General features: G+C 31.7%; 1 protein-coding gene and 2 pseudogenes across 1 annotated transcript; all 3 read left to right on the top strand.

Moving 5' to 3' along the window:
- Window positions 1-959: 959 nt before the first annotated feature.
- On the top strand, window positions 960-5,927 carry LOC146899478 (uncharacterized). The gene is made up of 5 exons (XM_085733855.1): window positions 960-1,275; window positions 1,397-2,799; window positions 4,190-4,609; window positions 4,994-5,226; window positions 5,459-5,927. The coding sequence occupies exons 1-5, from the start codon at window positions 1,106-1,108 to the stop codon at window positions 5,714-5,716; spliced, it is 2,484 nt and encodes an 827-aa protein (XP_085589981.1). The 5' UTR covers window positions 960-1,105; the 3' UTR covers window positions 5,717-5,927.
- A 7,991-nt stretch (window positions 5,928-13,918) lies between these two features.
- Window positions 13,919-16,643, top strand: LOC146899479 (uncharacterized; annotated as a pseudogene).
- LOC146899480 (protein FAR1-RELATED SEQUENCE 5-like) lies at window positions 16,576-19,561 on the top strand (annotated as a pseudogene).
- The last annotated feature ends 4,797 nt before the right edge of the window (window positions 19,562-24,358 follow it).

Consider the following 24,358-nt stretch of genomic DNA (forward strand, 5'->3'; position numbering starts at 1 on the left):
TCTAGCTTCTCCCTAACACCTGACCAAAATCCAAAGAAAAGTAAAGAAACTTAAGTCTTGCCATATACACATCCAAACCACATTGACCAAATAAATCCAAAAGACCAGCCCCGACTGAGTCCAGATTAAGAAAACAAAAATTATAATAGGCCACACAAATTGTCATTACACCCAAACAAATTCTACTTTTGCCCACTATTTTTTTCCATTAGCATTGATTAATGAAAATATACCTCAATTAAGATCATTTATGATCAGAAGAATTATCAACGTTATTAAGAATTTATTAATAATAAAGTTTTATTATTACCCATCATACAGAAAGAATTGAGAATATTTTTTTACAACAAAATGATATTTTTTACCAACCAATAGTTTATAAACAGTGAAATGAATTTTTTTTCAAAATAAATTATCTCTTATAAAATACAAAATTTTTTTATAAAAATGATAGTTAATCTATTGGTTTAAAAAAAAATGTACTAAAATCGTAGAAGCTCGCATGATAAGTACTCCATCTGGTAATACTTATAAGCAAATTTTACTTATTCAAATTCATTAAATAACCGATGTATATGGATTATATTATAATTCAAATACATCAATTATTATTTTTTTTACCAAGATACATCAGTTATTTAATGAATTTAGAAAAGAAAAATTTGTTTATAAATGTGTTCAGGAGTATTTAACTATCGCAAAAGGTCTAACATATGAAACGTGTTAAGTCAAGCAAACACTGGATTATTTACCACCAAAACCTTTTAAAGAAACTATTATAATTTATAACCGTTCGTACCAAGATTCCATTGACCAAATCAAAACTCATTTATTCTCAATTTATTGTCCAAGAAAAATACCAACTTTACTTTTTTAATTTCCTTTTACACAACATATGCTCAATCTCAAATTTTCGGGGCCAAAATCATATATTATGCTTAGATCATATTCTGCCACTTATTTCATTCCCCACTTGTGCCAAATTCTTCACTAATCACTATTTCATCATGATTCATGAACCTTTGATGCAAGAAATTTGGAAGAAATTAGTACTCTCCTTCTCTTTATAAAAAGAAAGAAAAATTACTTGAGAGATTGATCATATATGGGTACCAAAAACCTTGTTATGCTCAAAACTCACATTAATTCAATTAATTTATGTTTTCCTAGTGATTTTGTCTATGAAAACTTGATTTGGGCATTGGCTTCTGCATGGATTTTCTTATGCAATTATGTGGTTCATTCCATGGGGTTGATCCTCACATACATATTCAGGTTTGATAAATTTTATTCAGTTTTATTTTTATGTTAAATGCATAGCCAATAAATAATATTAGCCAGAAAAAAGATAATGAAAAATAAATAATGGTTCCTTATTTTTTATTTTTTATTTCAGATATCAAAGGAAAAATGAGCAAGTTGTTCCACATGATTTAGTTGAACAAAACAAGAGAAATCAATTTGAAGATTATGAGATTGATGAGTTCACTGAAGAGGTAGCTAATTTGATATTTCCAAGCTATGAAGATTTTCATATAGAGAGTGAAGAAAGAGAGGGAGAAACAGAGTACTCTGTTCTGGTGGAGAATGATTGTGATAACCAACAAGTTGATGAGAAAGGAAAGCGTGAAGAAGAAACAAAAGGGTCAGTTTTTATGCATAGTGTCACTCATGATGTTAAGAAAGTTGATGAACATGAAACAGAGTGCTCTGTTTTTATAAAAGGTGGTTCTAATCTTGATCAAGATGGTAGAAAGAGTTTGAAAACAATTCATGAAGAAGAAGAAGAAGAATCAAGAGATTCTGTTTTCAATGATATTAGTAAGTGTCAATTTGTGCCAGAAAAAGATACTTGTGATTTGGAAGAAGAACCTATGATCTTAAGCTTTTCTTTCCTAAGAAATGATGCACTTTCTAGCATTGAAAATATAAAGTGTTCTTTGGTAGATGAAAATGAAAAAGAGTGCTCTGTTTTGTTAAAGGGCGATTCCGATTTTCATCTTGATGGTGGAAAGAGTGTAGAAAATGTTGAAGAAGAAGAAGAAACAAAAGGGTTTGATTCTACAACAAGTAGGTGTTCCTTAGTTCAACACAAAGATATTGGTGTTTTTGATGAAGAAGCTATGGTCTTAAGCTTTAGTTTCCTAAGAAATGTTTCTTATGATAATGGATTTTCAAGCATTGGAAATATAGAGAAGAAGGAACTATTGGAGCATAATTTAGAGGAATTTCATGTTTCTCAAGAAGATGGTGAAAATGAATTACTTAAAGAAAATAGAAAACTTGCTTCAAACTCCAATGATGATTCTTTGACATGTAAGATTATAGGTTCTAAAAATTCTTGTGAAGAATTTGAGTGTGAAAGTGTTAAGGAAGTTCAAGAATTAAAGGAAACTCAATTTTCATGTGATAGAGAAGAAGACTCGGATAGTTTTGTTGAGCGCGAATACGAAAGGGAAGAAACATTGTATGAAGAAGAGTTGGATGAAATGGATTATGAGGAAGATGAAGATGATGAGGATGAATTTGAGTGGGAGAATGATGAGGTAATGGAACAAATCAAATTGGAATTGAAAAATGCAAGACAAGGAGGACTTGCAACAATTTTGGAAGAGGAAGAAGAAGAAGAAGAAAGAGAATACTCTTCAAAAGTTGTTGAAGAGAAAATAAAGCCATTGAGTATTGAAGAGAAGATGGAATTCAAAGATCACATTGTTGAAATTCAAAAGGTTTACAAATGCTATGCACAGAAAATAAAGAAACTCGATGTCTTGAATTTTCAAGCCATGCATGCAATAGGTGAGAGCCAAATTATTTGACTTTTTTTCTATGTTGAAATACTTGTATTTGGTTCATATTGTATTTGGATAATTTCAATGTCTGATCATTTTATATGAAACACGGACACTCCTCGGATTAGAATGTCCCATAGTCGGACACGTGTCGTATCCGACACCGACACGAATAATTATACTAAATTACGTGATTTTCTCGAATTATTAACGGTGTCCGTATGTACGTGTCATGTCCGGTATCCGGTACGTATCCATGCTTCATAAGCATATTATTTAGAGATTAGAACACGGAGTTAGTCTAAATATTCATTAATGAATTATGTTTAAATTAGATGTAATGATGTTCTAGTTTGACACTTCAAAATAACACAATGAAGTTTATTACTCCCTCCGTTTCAAAATGAGTGTCGCTTTAGCCAAAAAAATTTGTTTCAAAATGAATGTCACTTTCGGTTTCCAATGCAATAATAACTTTTTCTTTTCAATTTTACCCTCCAATTAATACTCGCACACTACTTCCAAAGTATTGCTTTTGAAACTAACCAATAGTTAATAAGGATAATTTGGTAAAATAACCATTCTATTTCTTTTAATCATTGCATTTCTTAATATGTGTGTAAACACCTAAAACGACACTTATTTTGAAACGGGGGGAGTATTGAAATATTTTGATTTATGTTATTGTGTTGTATTTTGTTTTGTGCAATTTTTTTTCCTTTCACTTTTGGATACTGCATGTTTATTTACAGTTAGGTGTTGCTACAAGTTTGTTAATAATGTGCACATAAAGCTACTTTTACCCTTTATATTCTTTCTAATCACAAAGCCACTGTTAGAGGCAAGTCTACACCAAAACTTTTCAATTCCACTCTGCCAATATTTTCCATTGATTTTATTTTCCATCCAATGTCAACCTTGTGCATATATACATTTGACGAAGTCCATCTTCAAGCAGTTCGATCAAAATCGTACGACACATGTCCTAACTAAATAATTCATATTTAGAATACAAAGTTAGAACATGAATCGTTCGATCTTGATACATTGATCAAAATCAACTACTTTTGTGTCTTTGTGCCAATGTATTGAGTCCAAATTTACATATTGAGATTGTTAAAATATAAAAATGTGAGTGAGATTTATTGATCCATTTTCTTCAATATTATAATAATAGTATTTAGAAAATATGTTTTTTTTTTAAGAAAATATGTTAAAGTAACATTTCTTGTTTTTTAGGTAAGATCTAAAGTTGCATTTCAGCTAACATATTACTATACTGTGTAAAAAGATAAAATAAAACTAAAGAACCACCTATTCATTTAAAGTAAATAATATTGTTTTTAGTTTTCCTTTGTCATTAGCTAATTAAATTACTTGTTTTACCTTTGAAGCAGGTCTTCTTCAACTAAAGGACCCTCCAAAATTATTTTTAATGCAAAAATCAACCGTCCAACAAGTCAAGCCTCTAGTGATCCCTCAGAATTTGTGGCCACGCAAAGCTCAAAAGAACACAATTGACCCAATGTTGAAGCTTGTTAATGAATTGCATAGGGATTTGGAAATTGTTTATGTTGGCCAAATTTGTCTCTCTTGGGAAATCCTATGTTGGCAGCATGAGAAAATCAAAGAGTTGAAAAAATATGATTCTCCAAGACCTCGTAGGTATAATTTAGTTGCCGGTGAATTTCAACTTTTTCAAGTCCTTATGCAACGGTTCTTAGAGGATGAGCCATTTCAACAAGACCATAGGGTTCAAAACTATGTCAAGAATCGGTGCGTCATTCGCAACTTGCTTCAAGTTCCAATCATAAAAGGTGAAACAAAATTTAACTATAACTCAATTACTTATTGCATGCACACACATAACCCTAAGTTAGATGTCGTAACAACCTCGTTTTAAACTACTTTCCGACGCAATTGTAGTTGCATTGTAAACCTTTATGTTGCGTTAAAACACAACCTAGTTAAATCGTCAATATTACAGCTGCCATTGCGGTTGTGAACAACAATTTAAAATTATGGTAACAACAACATACGATCGATATTTCAGAATGAAAGTGTATTATGTATTATACTTGTGTTAGTTTCTCACGGTAATACATGTATTTACATTCAACCACTTTAACTTTTCAAAATTATTATCTATGTCTATTCGTCGGTGCTTATCACGTAACAAAATTTGTATGATTCTTTTGCAGATGATAGTACAAAAGATAAGAAAAAAATTAAGTGGGGTGAAGAGGATGGAATTGGTAGTGAAAGGTTAGAACAAATAATTAAGGAATCCATGCAAGTGTTTTGGAAGTTTGTGAGAGCAGATAAAGATGATGAAAATGTGTTCCATAAAGTATTTCATCATCACAAAGAGAATGAGGTCAAGGACACAGAAATTTCAGAACTTCTACGGGATATTCAAATCCAATTACATAAGGTTTTTTATTTATTTTCCTTTGTCTACTTACACTTTTTTTTCATAGGTTAAATATGTTTTTACCATACAAAATTACGAGTTTTTAAGTTTAGTCACTATTAAATTTTAATCTAAAATTCAGTCTTCCATAACATTAAGTTTGTAAGAATGATCCTTATTTTGAATTTTTCGTCTCTCCAGTCGGCAAGTTTAGTCGCTATTCATTTTTTTTATTTGGTTTTAAATGTTGTAGAAGGAGAGAAAACTCAAGGAAAGATTAAGAAGTGGAAATTGCATAGTAAGGAAGTTCCAAAAACACAATGAGGATCAAATTCAACTGGATCATGAGCAGTTTCTAGCTCAAGTAGGATTGAGGTTGATTTCAATGGTGATAAACATGAAAAGGTTGAGAAAAGATCACCTAGTATGGTGTAGTGAAAAGTTAAACCAAATCAATTTTGTTGACAAGAAGATTCAAGTGGAGTATTCATTTTTGCTTTTTCCTTGTTGACTACATTCAGCTTCTTTAGATATAGAGATACATTTTTTTGAGAGGAGAAGATACATTTTTTTAGATACATGTTCATGCAGAATATTACAAAGTTGTATACATAAATTATAAATTTTGGACTAATCTTACATAATCTCAGTGTGTGTGTGTTTATTATATACACATGAAAACTGATTAATTGATAGAATACAGTTGCAAATTTTTGGTATCAGAATTATTTCCATTATAATGATCTTAAATAAAGTTATTTTTTATATACACAACGTTGTTTTTCTTTTATAATTGTTACTAAACCAGCTGGTACGATTGTCAAATATCATACTTCTCACCAATGACATGATAGCCATGATGGTATGGTCAAAATTGGCACTTTTTCTTCGTTAGTTTTTAGTTACCAATGACATGATAGCCATGAATAACTGATGAGCATCCCCTGCTTCCATTCTCATCCTCCATATACATGGATTCCTATGTGATTCCGTAGCTCATTCAGGTAAGTAACTATGGGCAAAGGTGTGGTTCTGAGGGTGGGCGGAAGGGGTGGCAGCCCGAGCTCCATTTTATAAGGGACACCAAAAATTTTATTTTTATTTAGTAGTTAGTATTAAATAGATATATTTATTTTCAATTCCTTTTGATTAATTCTATTGAAAATATATTTTTAGAGAACCTTGATTTTCAATGTATCTTTTGCAACAAAAAATGCAAGAAGAAAGATATTTGAATAATTAAAAGGGTAAAACTATTGTTTCGCTCGGGGCACCAAAAATCATAGGACCGACCCCGACTATGGAGTTCTCGTTAAGAGTCCCACATCGGTTAGGAGATGGCCCGACATGACTCGTCCATATTGAGCACAAAGTTCATCTCATGTGGAGTACAAGACTCGTCTATATGGAGCGCGTAACTCATTGGGGCAAATAACTATGAGGTACAAAACCCCTTCTATATGAAGCAAAGTTCATCTCATGTGGAGTATAAGACTCATCTATATGGAGCACATAGCTCATCGTGGTAAATAACTATGGGGTACAATATTCATCCATATGAAGCACATAACGTGTCTAATATGGGGTGCAAGACTCATCCCTCATAGTTACTTACCCGGATGAGCTATATGCTCCATATAGATAAGTCTCGTACCCTTGTACCCCATGTTGGATGAGCTAATGCTCCATATAACAATGAGTTTTGATTGATTTATTTGTATTAATTATGTATATTTTAAAGACTATTTTAGAAAGAAAGCGGATACCATGATTGATTTTTCCAAGCATTCTGCGCCGATCGAGAACAATAATCGTTTTTAAATTTGTGTGTATTATTTACCGGGATTTTGTATCTCATTAGTGTTATTTTTTCAGATTTAGAGACTAAGACGAAGACCGCCGATGACGTCGAAAGATGAGAAGTTCGACATTTTAGAGGCATCACTTTATTATATTAAGTTGATAGTTTGGAAATTAGTAGACAAAATGTATACATAGTACACTTATTTTGGTAGTAGTTATTAAATGCCTAAGTTTGAGTATTTTAATCATTTTTGAATATTTTGGTTGTAAATAATTAATTACGAATGTTACGAAAGTTGTTTATCAAACGATTTGTAATTAATTTCTCACCTATTTCTCCAAAATCATTCTTGATATTTTTCTGCCAACGTTCAATAATTAAAACTATAAAATTGGATGTTACACAAAATATATGTGAACTTGAACTCACATTCGACAATTATGCTAACATCCCGATTAAGTTAGACATTAATGTAAGTACATCAGTTTGAAAGCATTAAAACATAGATGGCTGCGGTCTTTTTAAGGATGTAGTGATGCATGGTTACAAAAGAAATGTCATTGGGATGGCCATTTGAACCAAAAGAGTATTTTCTTTTTTGTTGGATACCAAAAAGGATGTTTTAATACTTTTTGAGTTGTCAAATGATTTAGTGAGGGACAAATTTTTTTTTTTTTTGTCCAGTTTCTTGCTAAATGTTTTGTCATGTTCCATAAGACGAGCACTTTCTATATCAAACAATACAAAAATATCAGATTGTTTCTTTTTTCACGTTATGAGTTTCTCGCGTATCCTATACGGTTCGTATTATAGAATTCCAACGGCATAAATACTCCAAAAAAAACCTCGAAAACACGTTGAAACATTTCAAATTTTAAAATCAGAATAGTGCACGCGAGAAACTCATAAGATATGATGAGAAAAATAATAGCCTAAATATTATCCATTTCGGTCTCTTTTTTTTTTAGCAAATCAATCGCACTTGTCTGTCATTATGCAATAGAATTAATTTTCCCGGTGTATGCTCAATTTACTGTCTTCTCTCCAAAAAATGCTTAATTTACTCTCCAACAAAAAACGCACTTTGCTTTTCTTTCTTTTTTTATTTCCTTATACAAAATATTTGCTCAATCTCTTATTTTTGGGTCCAAGATCAAACTACGCTAAACTTTTTTATTCCCCACTTATGGCAAATGTTCACTAATCACGCTCGGTTTATTTACGACTCTTTATCAGTTTATTTATCGGTTAATAAACCTTTGGAGGAAATTATCAGTTTATTTACGACTCTTTATCAAAAAAAATTGAATCATACTCTTTATAATAACTTGATTTCAAATGTTGTGAAAAGAAACTTGAGGGATTGATCATCTATGGGTATCAAAATCAATCACGTACATATTCAGGTTGGATAAAAAAACATCTATTTTTTTTTGAAGGAAATCATTTTTTTGTTTGTTTGTTTTAATGACTATTTTTTTATAAATATTTGTTAAATGCATGGAAAATGAATAATGGTTTTTTTTTCTTTTTTTCCTTTCATATATCAAAGAAAAACGAGCACTTATTCCCCTAGCTTTAGTTGAACAAACCAAGATAAATTTGAACAAAATAATTTTTGAAATTCTTTTACACAAAACATGACTATAACACTACAAGAAATATGACATATTGACAAGGATTTTGACGGGGGTTTGAAACCCCGGGAAATTTGCCGGGGAAAATGCCAAGGACAACACCTGGCATTAAACACAAGGGTTTGCCCTCGCAAAACCCCTCACTTTTTGCAAGGCGGGAAAATAATTGGTTTGAATATTCAAATTGTTAAATTCGATCTGCCAAAAGCTGACAAAGTTGTCCTTGGACAGACGAAAAACAGGGCCCAACCGAGGGGTTGCCCCTGGCAAACGGTAAAAAGCTGTAAAAAAAAACAAGTTGACTAGACACATGATTGAAGTGTAATTATGAGGGGTAGGTCCTATGTATATATCGCTGCTATATATTAAGCTAGCAACACCATTCTTCTTTCCTTCACACAAAATATTTTCTCTACTGCACCAATTTCCTCCATTCCTTACTGCAATTTCTACTTCCCCTATTTACTTCAATCTTCTCACTTTTCTCTAAGAAAATCTTAAGAAGCTTCAATATTATGGTATATAAACTCTCTTAATTATTTATTTATAATTTTGTTTTATTAATGTTTCTACTTCATTTTGAACTATATATTTTCTTTGTTGTCAGCGTTATGTCAAAGCCAATTCTTTGTTTTTTTTTTTTTTTGAGAGAAAAGCCAATTCTTTGTTGTTGAATACATGTTTAATTATAGTCATATTAGAATGACAAAAAAAATGGGTCCAACAATAAGCTTTCAAGCCTATACTGTCTTCTTCTTTTTTCAACCTCGAACTGCTTTTTATTTTAAAAAAATTAGAGCTATTTTAACTTTATTTTACAGAAAACTGTTTATATTTGAAAATTTAAAACTATTTTTTTTAAATGTATAGAAAACTGTTTTTAAATACTATTTATTTTAGTTTTTAAAATTTTAAATGTATTTTATTGTAGAGAAAAGGTTTTTTAAAACTGTTTATTTTTTAAAAACTGTTTTTAATTTTTTATGTAGAAAAAACGGCTTTTTAATATAGTGTAATAAAAATCTTTTCTTTTCTTTTAATTAAAACGGTTTTTAATACTCATTATAATAAAACTATTTACAATCTAATGAATAAATAGGTATAAATTCACTACATGTTGCGTTAAAAAAACTGTTTTTAAATAAATCTGTTTTTTTATTTATTTTCAAGTTAAAAATAAAGTATATGAATAATTAATTATATTTTAAAAAAAATTTTAAATCAATTTTAGAAATTATAATGATATTTGAAACAATTAATTATATTTTAAAAACAAATTTATTTATTATTTAAATTAAATTTTATTTATTAAAATGATTTTTGAAACAATAATTGTATTTCAAAAACAACTTTAAAAAAATTCGATTTTTTAATTAATTTAAATACATATTATTAATTAAAATTATTATAAAAACATTTAATTAATTATTAAAAAATCAGTTTAAAAAATAAAACCTTTTTTTAAAAAATTAATATACCATTTGACAGGGGTTATACCCCTCGCAAAGGCCTTGGCTGAAGTCACCCCTGCCGATTTGACATTTCGTCGGTCGGCGGTCAAGTTTGAACAGACCGCAAAGTCGGATCGGACTCGCATAGTTGCGGACAAAAGTGACGAATTTTGCCGGGGAATAAGACAGGCTTTAGTGACGCAGGTTGCCGTGGGGTTTGACCCCACGTTTTTGTCCCAGGGGTGTAACCCCTCACTAATTGTTTGCGACGAGGTGTTTTGTGAGTGTTTCGCCCCCGACAAATTCCCTCACAAATGTCCCTTTTCCCTGTGATTCTGTCCTTTTTCTCGTGATTTTGCCCCCGGCAAAATGCTATGTTTCTTGTAGTGTAATATCAAAGTTATGTTTTTTAAATCTTAAATAAAAGACCCTAATTGTCATTAAACGCTGTATTAATTTTTTTAAGGAATTGAATGCTGTATTTTTAATTTCTCAAAATAGAATAATTATTTTTGACAAAAAAATAAAATAATTATTGTTTTGAATCCTTAAATCGTCCCTACTATTTTTTATTTTATTTTTATCCTTCTTTCCTAATCGAGAAAAGAGGAATAAATGTGATGATTTTCCGTAGAATAAAAACTACAATTAGTGATCTATTTTAACAATTAAAATATGTTTTACTCGTTTTTATTAAAAGTGATAAAATATAGGAGAATGCTAAATAAAATGGATGAATGCATTTTCGAAAGAAAAAAAAGTGGATGAATGTTTCCTCAAAAAAGAAAAAGTGGATGAATGTATTTTATTTTAATTTACGAAGAATATAAAATATTTCCTACATTTTAGTGTCATTTTTGTTTCTATTTTTTTGTTTTTTAAGGGGGGTTCTATATTTTTTGTTATTCAAGTGTTATAGTTTGAAGATATTAAATATGGACATTGGACAATATATCGAGTTCCATTATTAATGGTGCAAAATTAGCAATATATTATTAACACACAAAAAAACAATATACTATTAATATACTTTGTGAGGAAATAAAAAAAAACAATATACTATTATTTCAGATTGGACTGTAGTCTGACCGAAGCCCGATTCCACACTATTCATACCATATAAGCATCACCCTGTTGTTTATTAAGGTATGCATGTTCAAAATCTCACACCTATTTTGAGCATTTCCTTGGTTTAAGTGTCAAAGTATTTGCAGATACACTACTACGATACCCATATCATTGGGCCTCACCTCAGTCCAGGGTTCCGGCCAAATGCCGCCGTCTCATGAGCATTCCTTCCATGGATCCGTCATGTAAGTATGAGTTGTTCATAACAAATATTGTGTTACTCTTTGTTTGTTATTTTTTATGTTATATTGAAATAAAAAAAATTATAAGACTTAGTTATTACTTCCTCAAGTCTCTTTGGATTCACACGGCCTTTAGACCTTTGAATCTGTGACCACACCAATTCATTATCTGGTCAATAAAAAGGTAGTCTGATATACAAAACTCCCGCACATACAAGGTATCGAAGGAGGTTCACCATTTGGTGTATTGTACGTAACTTTACTCTATTTTTTACAAAAGACACTTTTTTAGGGCCTCAAACCGTGATCTTTCGATCACGTGACAACAACTTTACCGTTACGTCAAAACTTCCCTTCTATAGGGACATGATTGTAGGTAGGTTTGTAATCGTCTATTTGTGTATTTGTTGGCCAAAGAAAAGAAAAAAAATCTTGTTTTTTAAATCAATGAAATAAAATCTCGTTTTTGCTCAACTTATTGTCCAAGAAAATAGCCACTTCGCTTTTATTTCCTAATACAAAATAGATGCTCAATCTCACAATTTTCAGATCCAAAATCAAATTATGCTCAAATCTTATTCTACCGCTTATTTCATTCTCCACTTACGGAAAATGTTCACCATTATTATGATAATAATGAACCTTTGATGGAGGAAATTATTAGTCTACTTCCTTGATAATACTTGATTGATTTATAATGTTGTGAAAATAAAAAGGAAATTTTGTGAGAGGTTGATCCATTGATGGCTACCGATTACTAAATGTAAATTCTTAAGCATCCTAAAGTTTGGTTGAGTCGATGACCCGTAAGCATACGAATTGATATGTGTGTATCGGTTCATGGTTAGGAGCGGATCTCTTAAGAGACCTATAGGCGCCACAACACCCCCCAATTTTTATTTTTTAAAAAATTTTTTATATAGAAAGTTATTAAAATACTTTTGATACAATTTTATTTTACACACATTGTCTCTCTGGTACCCCTCAATTCACACATGCAAGAATTTAAATAGGCTCATTTTAATTTTCTAAGGCTAGGATAGACTATTAAGTTTGTAGATAGTGTATTTGGAGCTTTAATTTTGTGTTATAGTTTTTGGGATGACATTTTTTGGATTAAATTATGTATGATTTTTATGAATTTCAATTATAATATTTTAGTTAATATTTGCCTCTTTTCATGGTACTTTTGGAATTTGATTTGCACAAATTCCCCTATAATTCTTCAAAACTAGCGAACCAAGATAAGTAGGTGAAGATCGAAGAAAATGTTGTATAAGAGATAAAAGAGTAAGGGAAAAAAACTATGGTGCAGATAAATTATAGTCGGCTTTTTTTTTTTGAGCAAAAATTATAGTCGGCTATTATATAATCTTTCTACATTTTTGCACTATTAATTAATATAACTAATTAAATATTAAGATATTTTTGTGTCAAAAAAAATATATTAAGATATTTTGAGTAGCGCAAGCGTTGACAATGTTGAACAGCTTGGAAAAACTCACATTGAGTAAAACATCTTTTTCTTAAAAAAAAAAAAATTGGTCAAGAGATATTTTTCTTACATATTAATTGATAACTTACTACACTTAATTAGTTTGCCTACATCAATTAGGTAGCAATTGTACTCCGAATCTATAACCCCATATGTACCAATTTTTCACATGCCGCGTACCGCTTACCAATGTGAATTGCAAATTATGTAACTATGATTTAAAAATTTGTTTTTTAAATAAATAAATACAAAATATATGACATGTCATTTAAATAAATGGATGATATGTTTTATCTAGCAAAACTTCATAGGTACCATTGTGTTCACCTAACCAAAACCCTTGTTATGTGAAAACACACATTAATTCAATCAACTGATGTTTGTCTAATGAATTTGTTCATGAAAACTTGATGGACATTGCCTTCTAAATAGCTTTTCTCATGCAATTTTGTCGTTCATATCATAGGGTTGGTACCCGTGAATATTTATTGGATTCTCTTAATTGAAATTCTTTCAATTTATTTTAATTGTTACATATATATATATATATATATATATATATATATATATATATATATATATATATATATCATTAAATATGAGAGAGAAAAGGCGATATAAAATTACAAAGAAAAGTGGATACTATAACTAAGTGTGTGGTTCAGATTTATCAATTTTTTTTTTAGAGAATTACACTTTAGAGAATCCATTCCCCATATCAACGTTTAATAAACAAATGATTTTTATTTTTATGAATATATGGTAAATGTGTGGAAAATAAATAATGGTTCCTTATTTTCTTCTTTCATATATTAAAAGGAAAAACAAGAAAATCGTTCCACTAGCTTCAATTGAACAAAACAAAAGGAATACATTTGAAGATTATGAGATTGATAAGCTTACAACAGAGCCAGCTAATTTTACTCTTCAAAGCAATAAAGATTTTCATAAAGAAAGTGAACGAAGAGAAGGAGAAACAAAGTACTTTGTGCTGGTGGATTGTGATATTCAAAATGATGACGAGAAAGGAAAAGGAGAAACAGAGTACTGCTCCGGTGGTTTGTGATATTCAAAATGATGATGAGAAAGGAAAAGGGTTCATTGAGTGTGAAAATGAAAAGGATGATTCTTCATCCGATGAAGAAGAAACCGAAGAAGATTTGGAGTTTGATAAGTTAATGAAACATATCAAAATGAATCGAGGAGCCGAAAACAAGGAGGACTTGCAACAATTGGTGAAGAGGAGGAAGATGGAGAAAGAGAGTACTTTTTAAAAGTTTTTGAAGAGAAAATAAAGTCATTCAGTATTGAAAAGAAAATAAAATACAAAGATCACATTGTTGAAATTAAGAAGGTTTATAGATGCTATCAACGTAAAATGAGGAAACTTGATGTCTTGAATTATCAAGCCTTGTATGCAATAGGTAAGAAGCAAATTATTTTACTTCTTTTTCTATGTTAAAACACTTTCATTGAGTTCATCTTGGATTGGGATATTTTCTATGTTAATATTTGAATGTGACTCAGGCTTATTAACCAATTTTCTTCAATGTTATAGTAATACGGTACTTTCTCTAGTCATATCTATAAGAGAAAATTGAGTCAACAAAAGTTGATGTATCCGATTTAAAATTTAAATTTAAAACAGATACATCAAATTTTATTGATTTACTTTCTCTTATATATTGGACCTGTGAGAGTATTTGAAAAAGTTGTTAGGAAGTGGCTAACCTTACATTTCTTCTTCTTTTCTTTTTGTTTATTCCTTTAAAAGTAAATAAAATTGTTATTATTTTCTCCTTTGTCATTTGCTAATTAAATTATCTATTTTACCCTTGATGTAGATCTTCTTAAACTCAAAGAGCCTTTAAAATTAATTTTAGTGCGAAAATCAACTTTGCAACACGGAAAACCTCAAGTGATCCCTCACTATTTGTGGTCACGCATAGCACAAAAGAACACATATGACCCAATGTTGAAGCGTGTTGATGAATTGAATAAGGATTTGGAACTTGTTTATGTTGGACAAATTTGTCTCTCTTGGGAAATGCTATGTTGGCAGCATGAGAAAATAAAAGAGTTGAAACAATATGGTTTGCAATGGTCTCGTAGATATAATCTAGTTGCTGCTGAATTTCTACATTTTCAAGCCCTCATCCAACGGTTTCGGAGGAAGAGCCAATTCAACAAGGTCATAGGATTCAAAATTATGTCAAGAATCGATCACTCATTCGCAACGTGCTCCAAGTTCCAACTCTAATAGGTGCACCAAAAATTAATCCTTTTTTTTTATTATTTTTTAGAGGATTTTTATATTTGTTATTGCAAGCACACACACCTCCAACCCCGAGTGAGATTTTGTAACCACTTTGTAGCACGAACATTTCATATTGAAAAATGATTTAGTGTTTGAAATGGCATGTGTTAGTGTCTTACACCAAAATATATAACGACATCTAATCACTTATATTTGTTCTAATTAATGTCGGTGTTTATGTGTTAGAATCTTTATTCGTGTCAATGCTTTGTATGGTAAAATATTGTTATGATTTTTTTTCCAGATGATAGCACAAAGGAAAAGAAAGAAATTGTGTGGGGTGACGAGGAGGATGCAATTGCTATTGAAAGGTTAGAACGATAATTAAGGAATCCATGCAAGTATTTTTGGAGTTTGTCGGAGATAAAGATGATGGAAGCGTGTTCCATAGAGTATCTCATCACAAAGGGAATGAGCTCAAGGAGGAAGACATCTCGTAACTTCTAGGAGATATCCGAACGCAATTGCATAAGGTTATTATTTATTTTTTTATGTAAATAACTCTTTACAAACTTTATGCCATTTACAAATTTTTATTATGGAAGATTTTTTAGATATATATTAGCTCTTTCGAATTATAGATTTAAATAGACTTTTGCATGTGTTTGGTTTATGCTCTCGTACTTCTCTCGTTGTTTTAAACGACTAATTGTTAAATTTGTTAGTTGTTGCTAAATGTGAGAATCGACCCCGAGACTTCGAGACTATCATTATCATTTCATTCCTTAACTTTATCACCACATCTACCAAGCAAACCATATATCCATTTGTACTTCTTTGTTTATCTTCATATTTGTATATTAACATATATTTTGTATTGTAAATGATTGGAACTACTTCAATTATGATGTTTTTTCATGCCAATATTTTGCTTGATAAAATTACACTTTTTGTCTCTCTAAATGAAACTATTGTGATTTCATATGCAAGTCTTTTTCAAGTACTATGCACCATCTATTATGTGCACTATTTGAGAGTTTGAGATAAATGTAAATGGTGGTGGAACTTATAGTAGATAGACCTAAATAATGGTTATACATTTTGGTTTTGTGCACATTATCAAATTTTAACAAAATTGTGCTTTAAATATTTGCAGAAGGAGAGAAAGCCGATCAAGCACAAGTGGATAAGTGAGAATTGGATAGTAAGGAAGTTCCAAAAACACAACGAGTATCATGACCAGCTTCGGCTCAAGTGGGATTGAGGTTGATTTCAAAGGTGATAAACATGAAAAGGTTGAGAAAACATCACCTAGTATGGTGTAGTGAAAAGTTAAAGCAAATCAAATTTGTTGACAGGAAGATTAAGATGGAGTATTCTATTTTGCTTTTCCCTTGTTGATCTTTAGCCGTAGAGATGCATGTTCATGCTGAAAATTGCATTGATGTATGCATACATTTTGTTTGACTTATCTTACATAATCTTAGTGGGGTGTGTGTGTGTGTGTGTGTGTGTGTGTGTGTGTGTGTGTGTGTGTGTGTGTGTGTGTGTGTGTGTGCACATTTAACTTAACCAGTTGAAAGAATGCAATTGCAAATTTTTGCTATCAAAATTGTTTCCATGTAGTGGTCTTGAGTAAATCATTGTTTGCGCAGAAAGATTTACTCGGTGACTTGACATAGAACATGGTTAAAGTCAAGGAAAATTATATGTCATGATAATGACTTTTTTGGTGAAGTTAAACCATTGGCCAATCATGGAGCACTTGTGTATTTAATTCATGCCACATTAAATTATATGATGTATTGCACATTTACACTTAAGGTGTGTCATTATATTTTACTTATTGCAATTGTGTACCCGATTAATCAAAATTAACAATTTTTATTATTATTTTATTTTTTAACCGTAAAACTTCGCATCAAAATCAAATCGTAAATTTCCCTAAAAAAAATTAAATCGTAAATTAAAACCAAATCTGAAAAACTTGTTCATCTTCATCTTCCTTTAGGGTTCACATATCATACCAATTCCAGACCTTTGAAATTGTTCTTTAGGGTTTGCAAATCATACCAGTTCTAGACCATCAAAATCGTTCTTTAGTGTTCGTAAATCTTTCGAATCCCTTTCCTTCATCTCGCTCCAACCAACCTTCACAGCCTACTTCGGAACCGAATAATTCGCACAACATAAGGTAAGATTGATTACTTATTATTTGCGGCTACTTCGAACGTTTCATCTCGCTCGTTTTAGAAGGAAAAATTGTTCCTTTTCACCATGTTTGTTTAGTTTAGGTTATGCTTTTTTGTTTTAATAAAAAGGGTTTTTTGAATTTTGTTCTTATTGTTGTTTGGTAGAGAGGGTGAAATTATGGTGTACTATGTTTCACGATATAGTGGTAGTAAGGGTTTGTAGTGTGGATTGTAAATGATTGGAACTTCCCTCATTTTTGTTGTACGATGAAGATTTGAAGGGATTTTGTTACGATTAACAAGATTTTCGAGTTCAACCCTAGCGCACCGCGTTAACTTAGTCGTTGAATATTTTTATTAACGTTGGCATTAAAGTATGCAAAAATCTGTAATAGATAGAATTTTAAGAGAGGTTTCATGATTTAGTGGATAGAAATTGAGTCTTATAGCCAAATGATTAGTTTAACTAGTTATTTCATTTTATGAACAAAATCTAATCTAACCTAGTTGAAGCTTTTAGATTCTAAACATCTTCGCTTATCGTTTGTTCAATGTGAAAATCTTGAATTGATATATGAAACCGTACAAGATTCTTGCTCACGCCGCCGCCGAGAACACAATTGTACCATAACACGTATTATTTTTCGCTAGTTTTAGCAAATAGTAGTTAGTTGTTGTACCGATCGGTCGTTATTTTGACCACTTTCGCTAGACGTGTAGCTTACATTAATCACAAAATATGTATTGATAGGATGATTGAAGATATGACATTGATTTTTATTATGATTTTATATTTGAAATATGATATGCATATTCTTTTTAGTGTTAATTGTTTCCCTCATTTTGTTTGTTTTGATTGCACTTATGTATTAAAATATTGGGACATGCATATATTCCATCATGTACAACTACGCAGAATATAGATTCATGTGCTATCTCGAAGAACCATAAATCGCTTAGAAGATTAGCTTCATTCACAACAACGCAAAAAGGCAATTCATACATGTTTTTGTAAGCTCTTGTTGGTTTTATTTGTTTACGAGGTTATGTGTTTTTTGTAAGCTCAAGAGTTGCATTATGTTCTTCGTGTAAAATAAAAGTTTCTTGTTCTTGTATGGATAAAATTACATTTGTATATTTTGTCCTCTCGTAGTTAAATAAAATTAAATTATTACCCCGATGGATTAATAATTTAATAATATTCCATTGATATGTTGTTATACGCTTGTTAGGCGTGTTGGTTTTCTCGCTTTGTAGCATTTGCCATTTGTTTTTTGCCTCTGTTTAGCATTTTAAAGCCTTTTGGTGGTAGTTTTTTTTTTTTTAATATGGTGTTGATATTGTAAGGCTTTGTTCTTGTATCCCAGCCTCTTGCACGTCTTGTGCTAGGATGCGTCTTTTGAAATAATATTATGTTGTTATAAAAAAAAAACTTATGCTTTGTTAAAATTTTCGAAATTTTAAGGTTGTCAAGGAACAACACAAAGATTGTTTGGACGCCGATTCCACTGAAGTAGAATACACATATGATTTATATGAGGATGAAGAACATCATTTTTTCGTCCGATGCCTGAAGATGATGTTGATGGTGATGATGATGATGATGTTTATGATGATTCAGTTCAACAAGAGGGTTCAATCGCCGATGAATTAGTAGGCGACAGGTTGGTGAATGTAAATTTCATTGCCTCTGATGAAATTCTTAAACTTGAATTTGGTATTGTTGATGAAGCGTATAAATTTAATTATTGTTATGGAAAATGCAAAGGTTTTGCCATTAGGAAAGGTGATGTTAGGAGCAATAGTAGTGGAATAATTATAATGAGGTAGTTTGTGTGCAACAAGCATGGGTTAAGAGCAAGAAGCACTTATTTAGGAATGATAGGAAGAGATATCATAGACATCTCACCCGAACAAATTGTGAAGCAAGGCTTTGTGTGCATTACAAAGCCAAAAAGGGAGATATGTAGTGTCTAATTTTGAAGAGTGACATAACCATGAATTTACACACCGGCACCCATTGTATTGTAAAATCTCTCAAGCATATAGTGCCCAACTTAATGATCTTTAATCAAATGGAATCAGTAACCTATCATATAATGGGATATATGGTTGCTCGTAAGAGTGGATACGCTAATGTAGGTTTTACTAGGAAAGATCTCGTATAACTATTTTGGATAAAAAGATGTGTGGTGTCCGTAACACCTTAATTCCCAACGTTGATTTAGTAAATAATGCGAATAAATTTTAAAAAAAGGATGTTACACACTCATCAATCATTCATTCGAATAATAAATAATATGTTATATTTTAGAATGCGGAAAATACTTCAAAAACATTTCATACAATGAACGAGTCCGATTCTCAATCGTCATTGTGGAAAATATCATAATGATTTCAAATACTTAAGATTCCTAAAATTAAACATTCAACGTTTGACCCCAACCCTAGTGTTACGTATCAGAGTGCATGATTATTTTACTACATAAATAATTAGATAATATCTACGGAAGTATATCTTCGTCGCCACCTTCTAAATGTTCCGCAAATTAGAGCTCCTCGTCCCGATGTTTGCACCCCAACAAGACAAACACCGTAATACATAACAACAACAAAGGGGTGAGAATATTCATCATAACATATATTGGGGCACATGAATAATATATAAATAGGCATAACATCATTTGATCATCATTTAAAACATATTCACAATTCTTCATCATGTTATACAACATCATTAACACATAATCATCATCATATTTTCAGTTTTAACACATTAAAGAAATGCACATATCACGCACAATATGATTCTAATCTTCAGTCTATGATTACCCTATCATTCAAACACTAATTCTTCGTTAACCTACCAGATTATCCACTCTTTTTAAGACCAAAACTCAATTCAAAAACTTAAACTAGTTTTCCTCAATTCTCATCTTTCAATTTGTTCATTGTTATTCTCTCATCAAAATTCATATCAAAACAACAACAACTTATTAAAATTTAAGACTACCCTCCAATCATAGATTAAGATACCCTAAAGTGCAAAGATTCTCCCCCTTACCTTGATGTTTTGCAAATTGATGAATTCTTACGGTTGAATCTCTCCTTGGCCATCTCTTTATGCCTCCTTTCCTCTTAACCCTAGTTTTCTTCTTTTGCCTCTGTAACGCCCTATTTCTATTAAAGCGATAAAACACGCGAATATAACAAATATTCAAGAAATAGACGCTACGCCTAACACAAATCCAAAATCCAAACATATATGTATATATATATATATATATATATATATATATATATATATATATATGGGGTGTTCGCGGTGCGGTTTGGTTCGGTTTTGAGCAAAAAAAGTCATCCAAACCGCGTGATAAAAAATCATGCGGTTTGGTTTGGTTCGGTTGATTTTTAAAAAGTCATCCAAACCAAACCAAACCAAACCAATGCGGTTTGGATTGGTTCGGTTTGTGCGGTTTATCGCGAGATAAAAAAATATTAAATTAACTCTAATATTGCCAACTTGTTACAAAATAAACATAGGACATTTTATTTTGATGTTTATATGATAAAATATTAGGTAAAACTTATATCAAAATAGGTACAATTAAGAAGAAACATAAGCATGAAACAAATTATTGGGCGGTAAAGGAAACAAATTCATCACCGGAAATGAATTGAAAGAGATGGAAAAGAATTAGAATCGAACATATGGTGCAACAATGGAAAAATCGAATCAAAAGAGATTATTCTTGAGCTATGTAATTGGGCTAGTACATATTTAAGTAATATTCATTATCGTTGCGGTTTGGTTTGGTTTGGTTCGGTTGCTTTGAGATGCAAACCGCAAACCAAACCGAACCGTGCGGTTCGGTGCAAAAGTCATCCGAATTCATCCGAACCAAGTGCGGTTTTTTGCGGTTTCGGTTTGGATTGGTTTGGTTTGCGGTTTTTCTATTGGGTTGGTTCAGTTTTGAACACCCCTAATATATATAATATCGCAACGGTCGCGGCGGATACAAATCAAATAACTCCAACATATACATGTCATGGTCAAATACAACCTCAACTAAAAATCCTCCAAGTCCGACAAGTGGACAACATCAACAAGATAAAACAGAAAATCAATAAGACATCAAAGACTCTACGACCTAATCGGATCCTAAAACTACGACTCCAGACGATAACGGAGAAAGCTCCCGCTATCAAGCACTCACCACAAAACGACTACCTCTCGCACAACGTCTACCCATCCATACGTACGTAGGCGGCAAAAACAACTGGGGTAAGCATTACATTAATCATAATCAACGAGATAACATTAATACTTGACATAAATAGTTCTATTCAATTCTCAAATAGTTTGCATGAACAATGAACTTCCATAATTACATTCATCCAACAAATTCAAGCATCACAGCTAGTACTCATCAAACACGTTCATCATCAACAAACATCATTCACATGCCACAACAAGACATCATTTCAATATGCAATGCGCCTAGACTCGACACATATATGCATGTGCTACCAAATCTCCTCAAGGTCGTCTCCCATGATGCAACAAAAACATCATATGTAAGAGAACACCTCCTCTACAAATCACCTATGTAAAAGTACACCTCCTCTTTTACATTTCACATATGACTCAATATGATTATGATGCATGAACATACAACAACGACCCGATAATTGATGAAAGTCGTTCTTAGCATCAAACAAGATAAGTATTTTTGTATCGTCTCCACAGGGAATAGTGCGTTATCAAAGACGGTTTAACATCAATTATCATTCCAAGTATTAAGAGTACTTGTTTGTTTGAATTGAAATGTAACTAACTAAACTAATTGCAAAAAGTAAAAGATGAGATAAATAAGGATTGAAACTTGTTAGGAATAGAGTTCCTTAACCAAGCGTCACACGTAACCTAATGATCCATACGAATTCTAGATTTATAAACAACATTATCACAATCAATTCTAAACTACCCTTCGTGTCCAAAGTGATATAATTATTTCTAAGTTATCGTTTAAACATTCGTGTCCAAATCCCTTAAACGATAACAAAGTCGATCGGATAACTTAATCGACCTTGTCCACGATTAAGCATCTCGAAAGCATTAAACTCTTGATTATGGTGATTATCACAAGATTAACAAAGTTGTCAAAGAAGTTAACCTTAGATATATTGCTACTCTAGCTCTAGATTCAAGAGTTTGTGTCCAAATCATCTTGAATCTTATTGAAAGCATTAACACAAGAATAACAACAATATTGAATATAAATTGCTAGAATCATATATTGCAAGATCAAAAGGATTACATGTTTAGCAAGATCAAGTACCTCTCATCCTAACAAAGAGTGTTTAGCTACACATCATCATGGAAGCCTTGCAAGGATGGATTGAAAAGGAAGGATTCATTACACTTGTGATGTCTCAACAAAGAAATAAAGATCCAACTTCCAAAACCACTCTCACTCTATATGATCTACCTTATTTCTCCCTAAGAAATATCTACCTATGAAAACTATGAGAAAAACTAAGATAAGAACTAACTTCTTCTCCTTAAAAAATGAGAGAAAATGAGTTTTTATACAAATCGCAAAAGTCACATTTCGCCCGGCAGAATTAAGCTCGCCATGGCGAGCTCGGTCTTCTTCACCAATGGAATTCTCGCCACGTCACCAAAAATTGATCAAACCGCCTAACTTTCGCCTTTCAGCTCGCCATTGGTTCGCCCGGCGAAATTTCTCGCCATGGCCATCTCGGTGGCGAAGTGGCCTGTGCTCTCTGGAAGTCTTCACCATTTAGCTCACCTTTGGCTCGCCATGGCGAGCCGGCCTTTGCCCAAATTTGTTGTTTTTGCACTTGCTTGATGTTTGGACACTCAATTCCTGCACAAATGGGTAGAGTAAGATGACTAAAGCGTAATAGGTCAAAATTCACTTTTCTCTCGGCTTTTCCCTGGATAACTTGTGAAACAAGTAACAAATGTGCCATAAATAAACATTAAAAGCACTACTTCACGGCACTTATCAATAATGCACAACTTCACCACAACAACGACAATGTAAAAGTACACCTCCAATTACATTGACTATCTCAACAACATTGCATTATCAAGTATACATGTCCACACATTCAACAATCATAATTCACATAAGAGTCATCATCTCACACCTCAACATCCACTTACCAAATATCATAACAATTCCATATACTTTTCATAAACCAAGTAAAATGGAACAACACATCATATCATGATAAACATCATATTCAATCATCCACAATCATCCACATATCATCAATTAATCATATAAAACCATCCATGAAAGATTTATAAGGTAATTGGTTTGAAAGAAGCATTTTCAACCAAGTTCGTCTATCTTTCCACCATTTTCAAAATAATTGAAGTATTGAACCAAAACCAAGTAAATAAGATCCAATGCCTCAACTAAGTATACCTCTAGGCTACATTTAAGTGCAGTAGAGTATACCTTGGCGTTTCACCGGCTAAACACGACGAAATCATGAGAATCACAAAGTTCGTCTCGCTTTATCATTTTTTACAAAAGAATCCCTTTTTCAAAGCAAAACATGTTAAGACTTGATGAAACCAATCACAACCAATTTTAGAAATCATATAAATATTATACAACCTTAATCCTACTTCAATTTTCGGATAAAAACGAGTTTTCGGAAAAATCGGCGTTCTTGGACCATTTTTCATAAGTTTAAGTTCAATTCACAAACCAAGTCCAATTCAAGTCAAAAGAAACATTTTAGAAAGTTCGGATTGGTCCTCAAGTGCACGAAACAAAAAATCAAAGGTGGCTGAACCGAGGTGCGGCTCGTTTAAGCAACGACCTACTCGCTTAAGCGACCAAGTTCCGATAAGTTATGGACTTGCTCGCTTAGAGCTCGCTTGGAGCTCGCTTAAGAGACCTGTGTCCGTAAAGTTCTGGGCACGCTCGCTTGGAGCTCGCTTCCGGCTCGCTCAAGCGAGC

This window comes from Medicago sativa, chromosome 8, assembly GCF_051527215.1.
Source record: "Medicago sativa cultivar Bolivia chromosome 8, Bolivia_mono, whole genome shotgun sequence".
Taxonomy (NCBI): Eukaryota; Viridiplantae; Streptophyta; class Magnoliopsida; order Fabales; family Fabaceae; genus Medicago; species Medicago sativa.

What these genes read in the sequence shown, in the direction of transcription:
- LOC146899478 (XM_085733855.1), top strand. Translation starts at nt 1,106, where the DNA reads ATGGGTACCAAAAACCTTGTTATGCTCAAAACTCACATTAATTCAATT. An exon ending in TCAAGCCATGCATGCAATAG is followed by an intron (nt 2,800 to 4,189) that starts GTGAGAGCCAAA and finishes CCTTTGAAGCAG; the next exon opens with GTCTTCTTCAACTAAAGGAC. An exon ending in TCAAGTTCCAATCATAAAAG is followed by an intron (nt 4,610 to 4,993) that starts GTGAAACAAAAT and finishes ATTCTTTTGCAG; the next exon opens with ATGATAGTACAAAAGATAAG.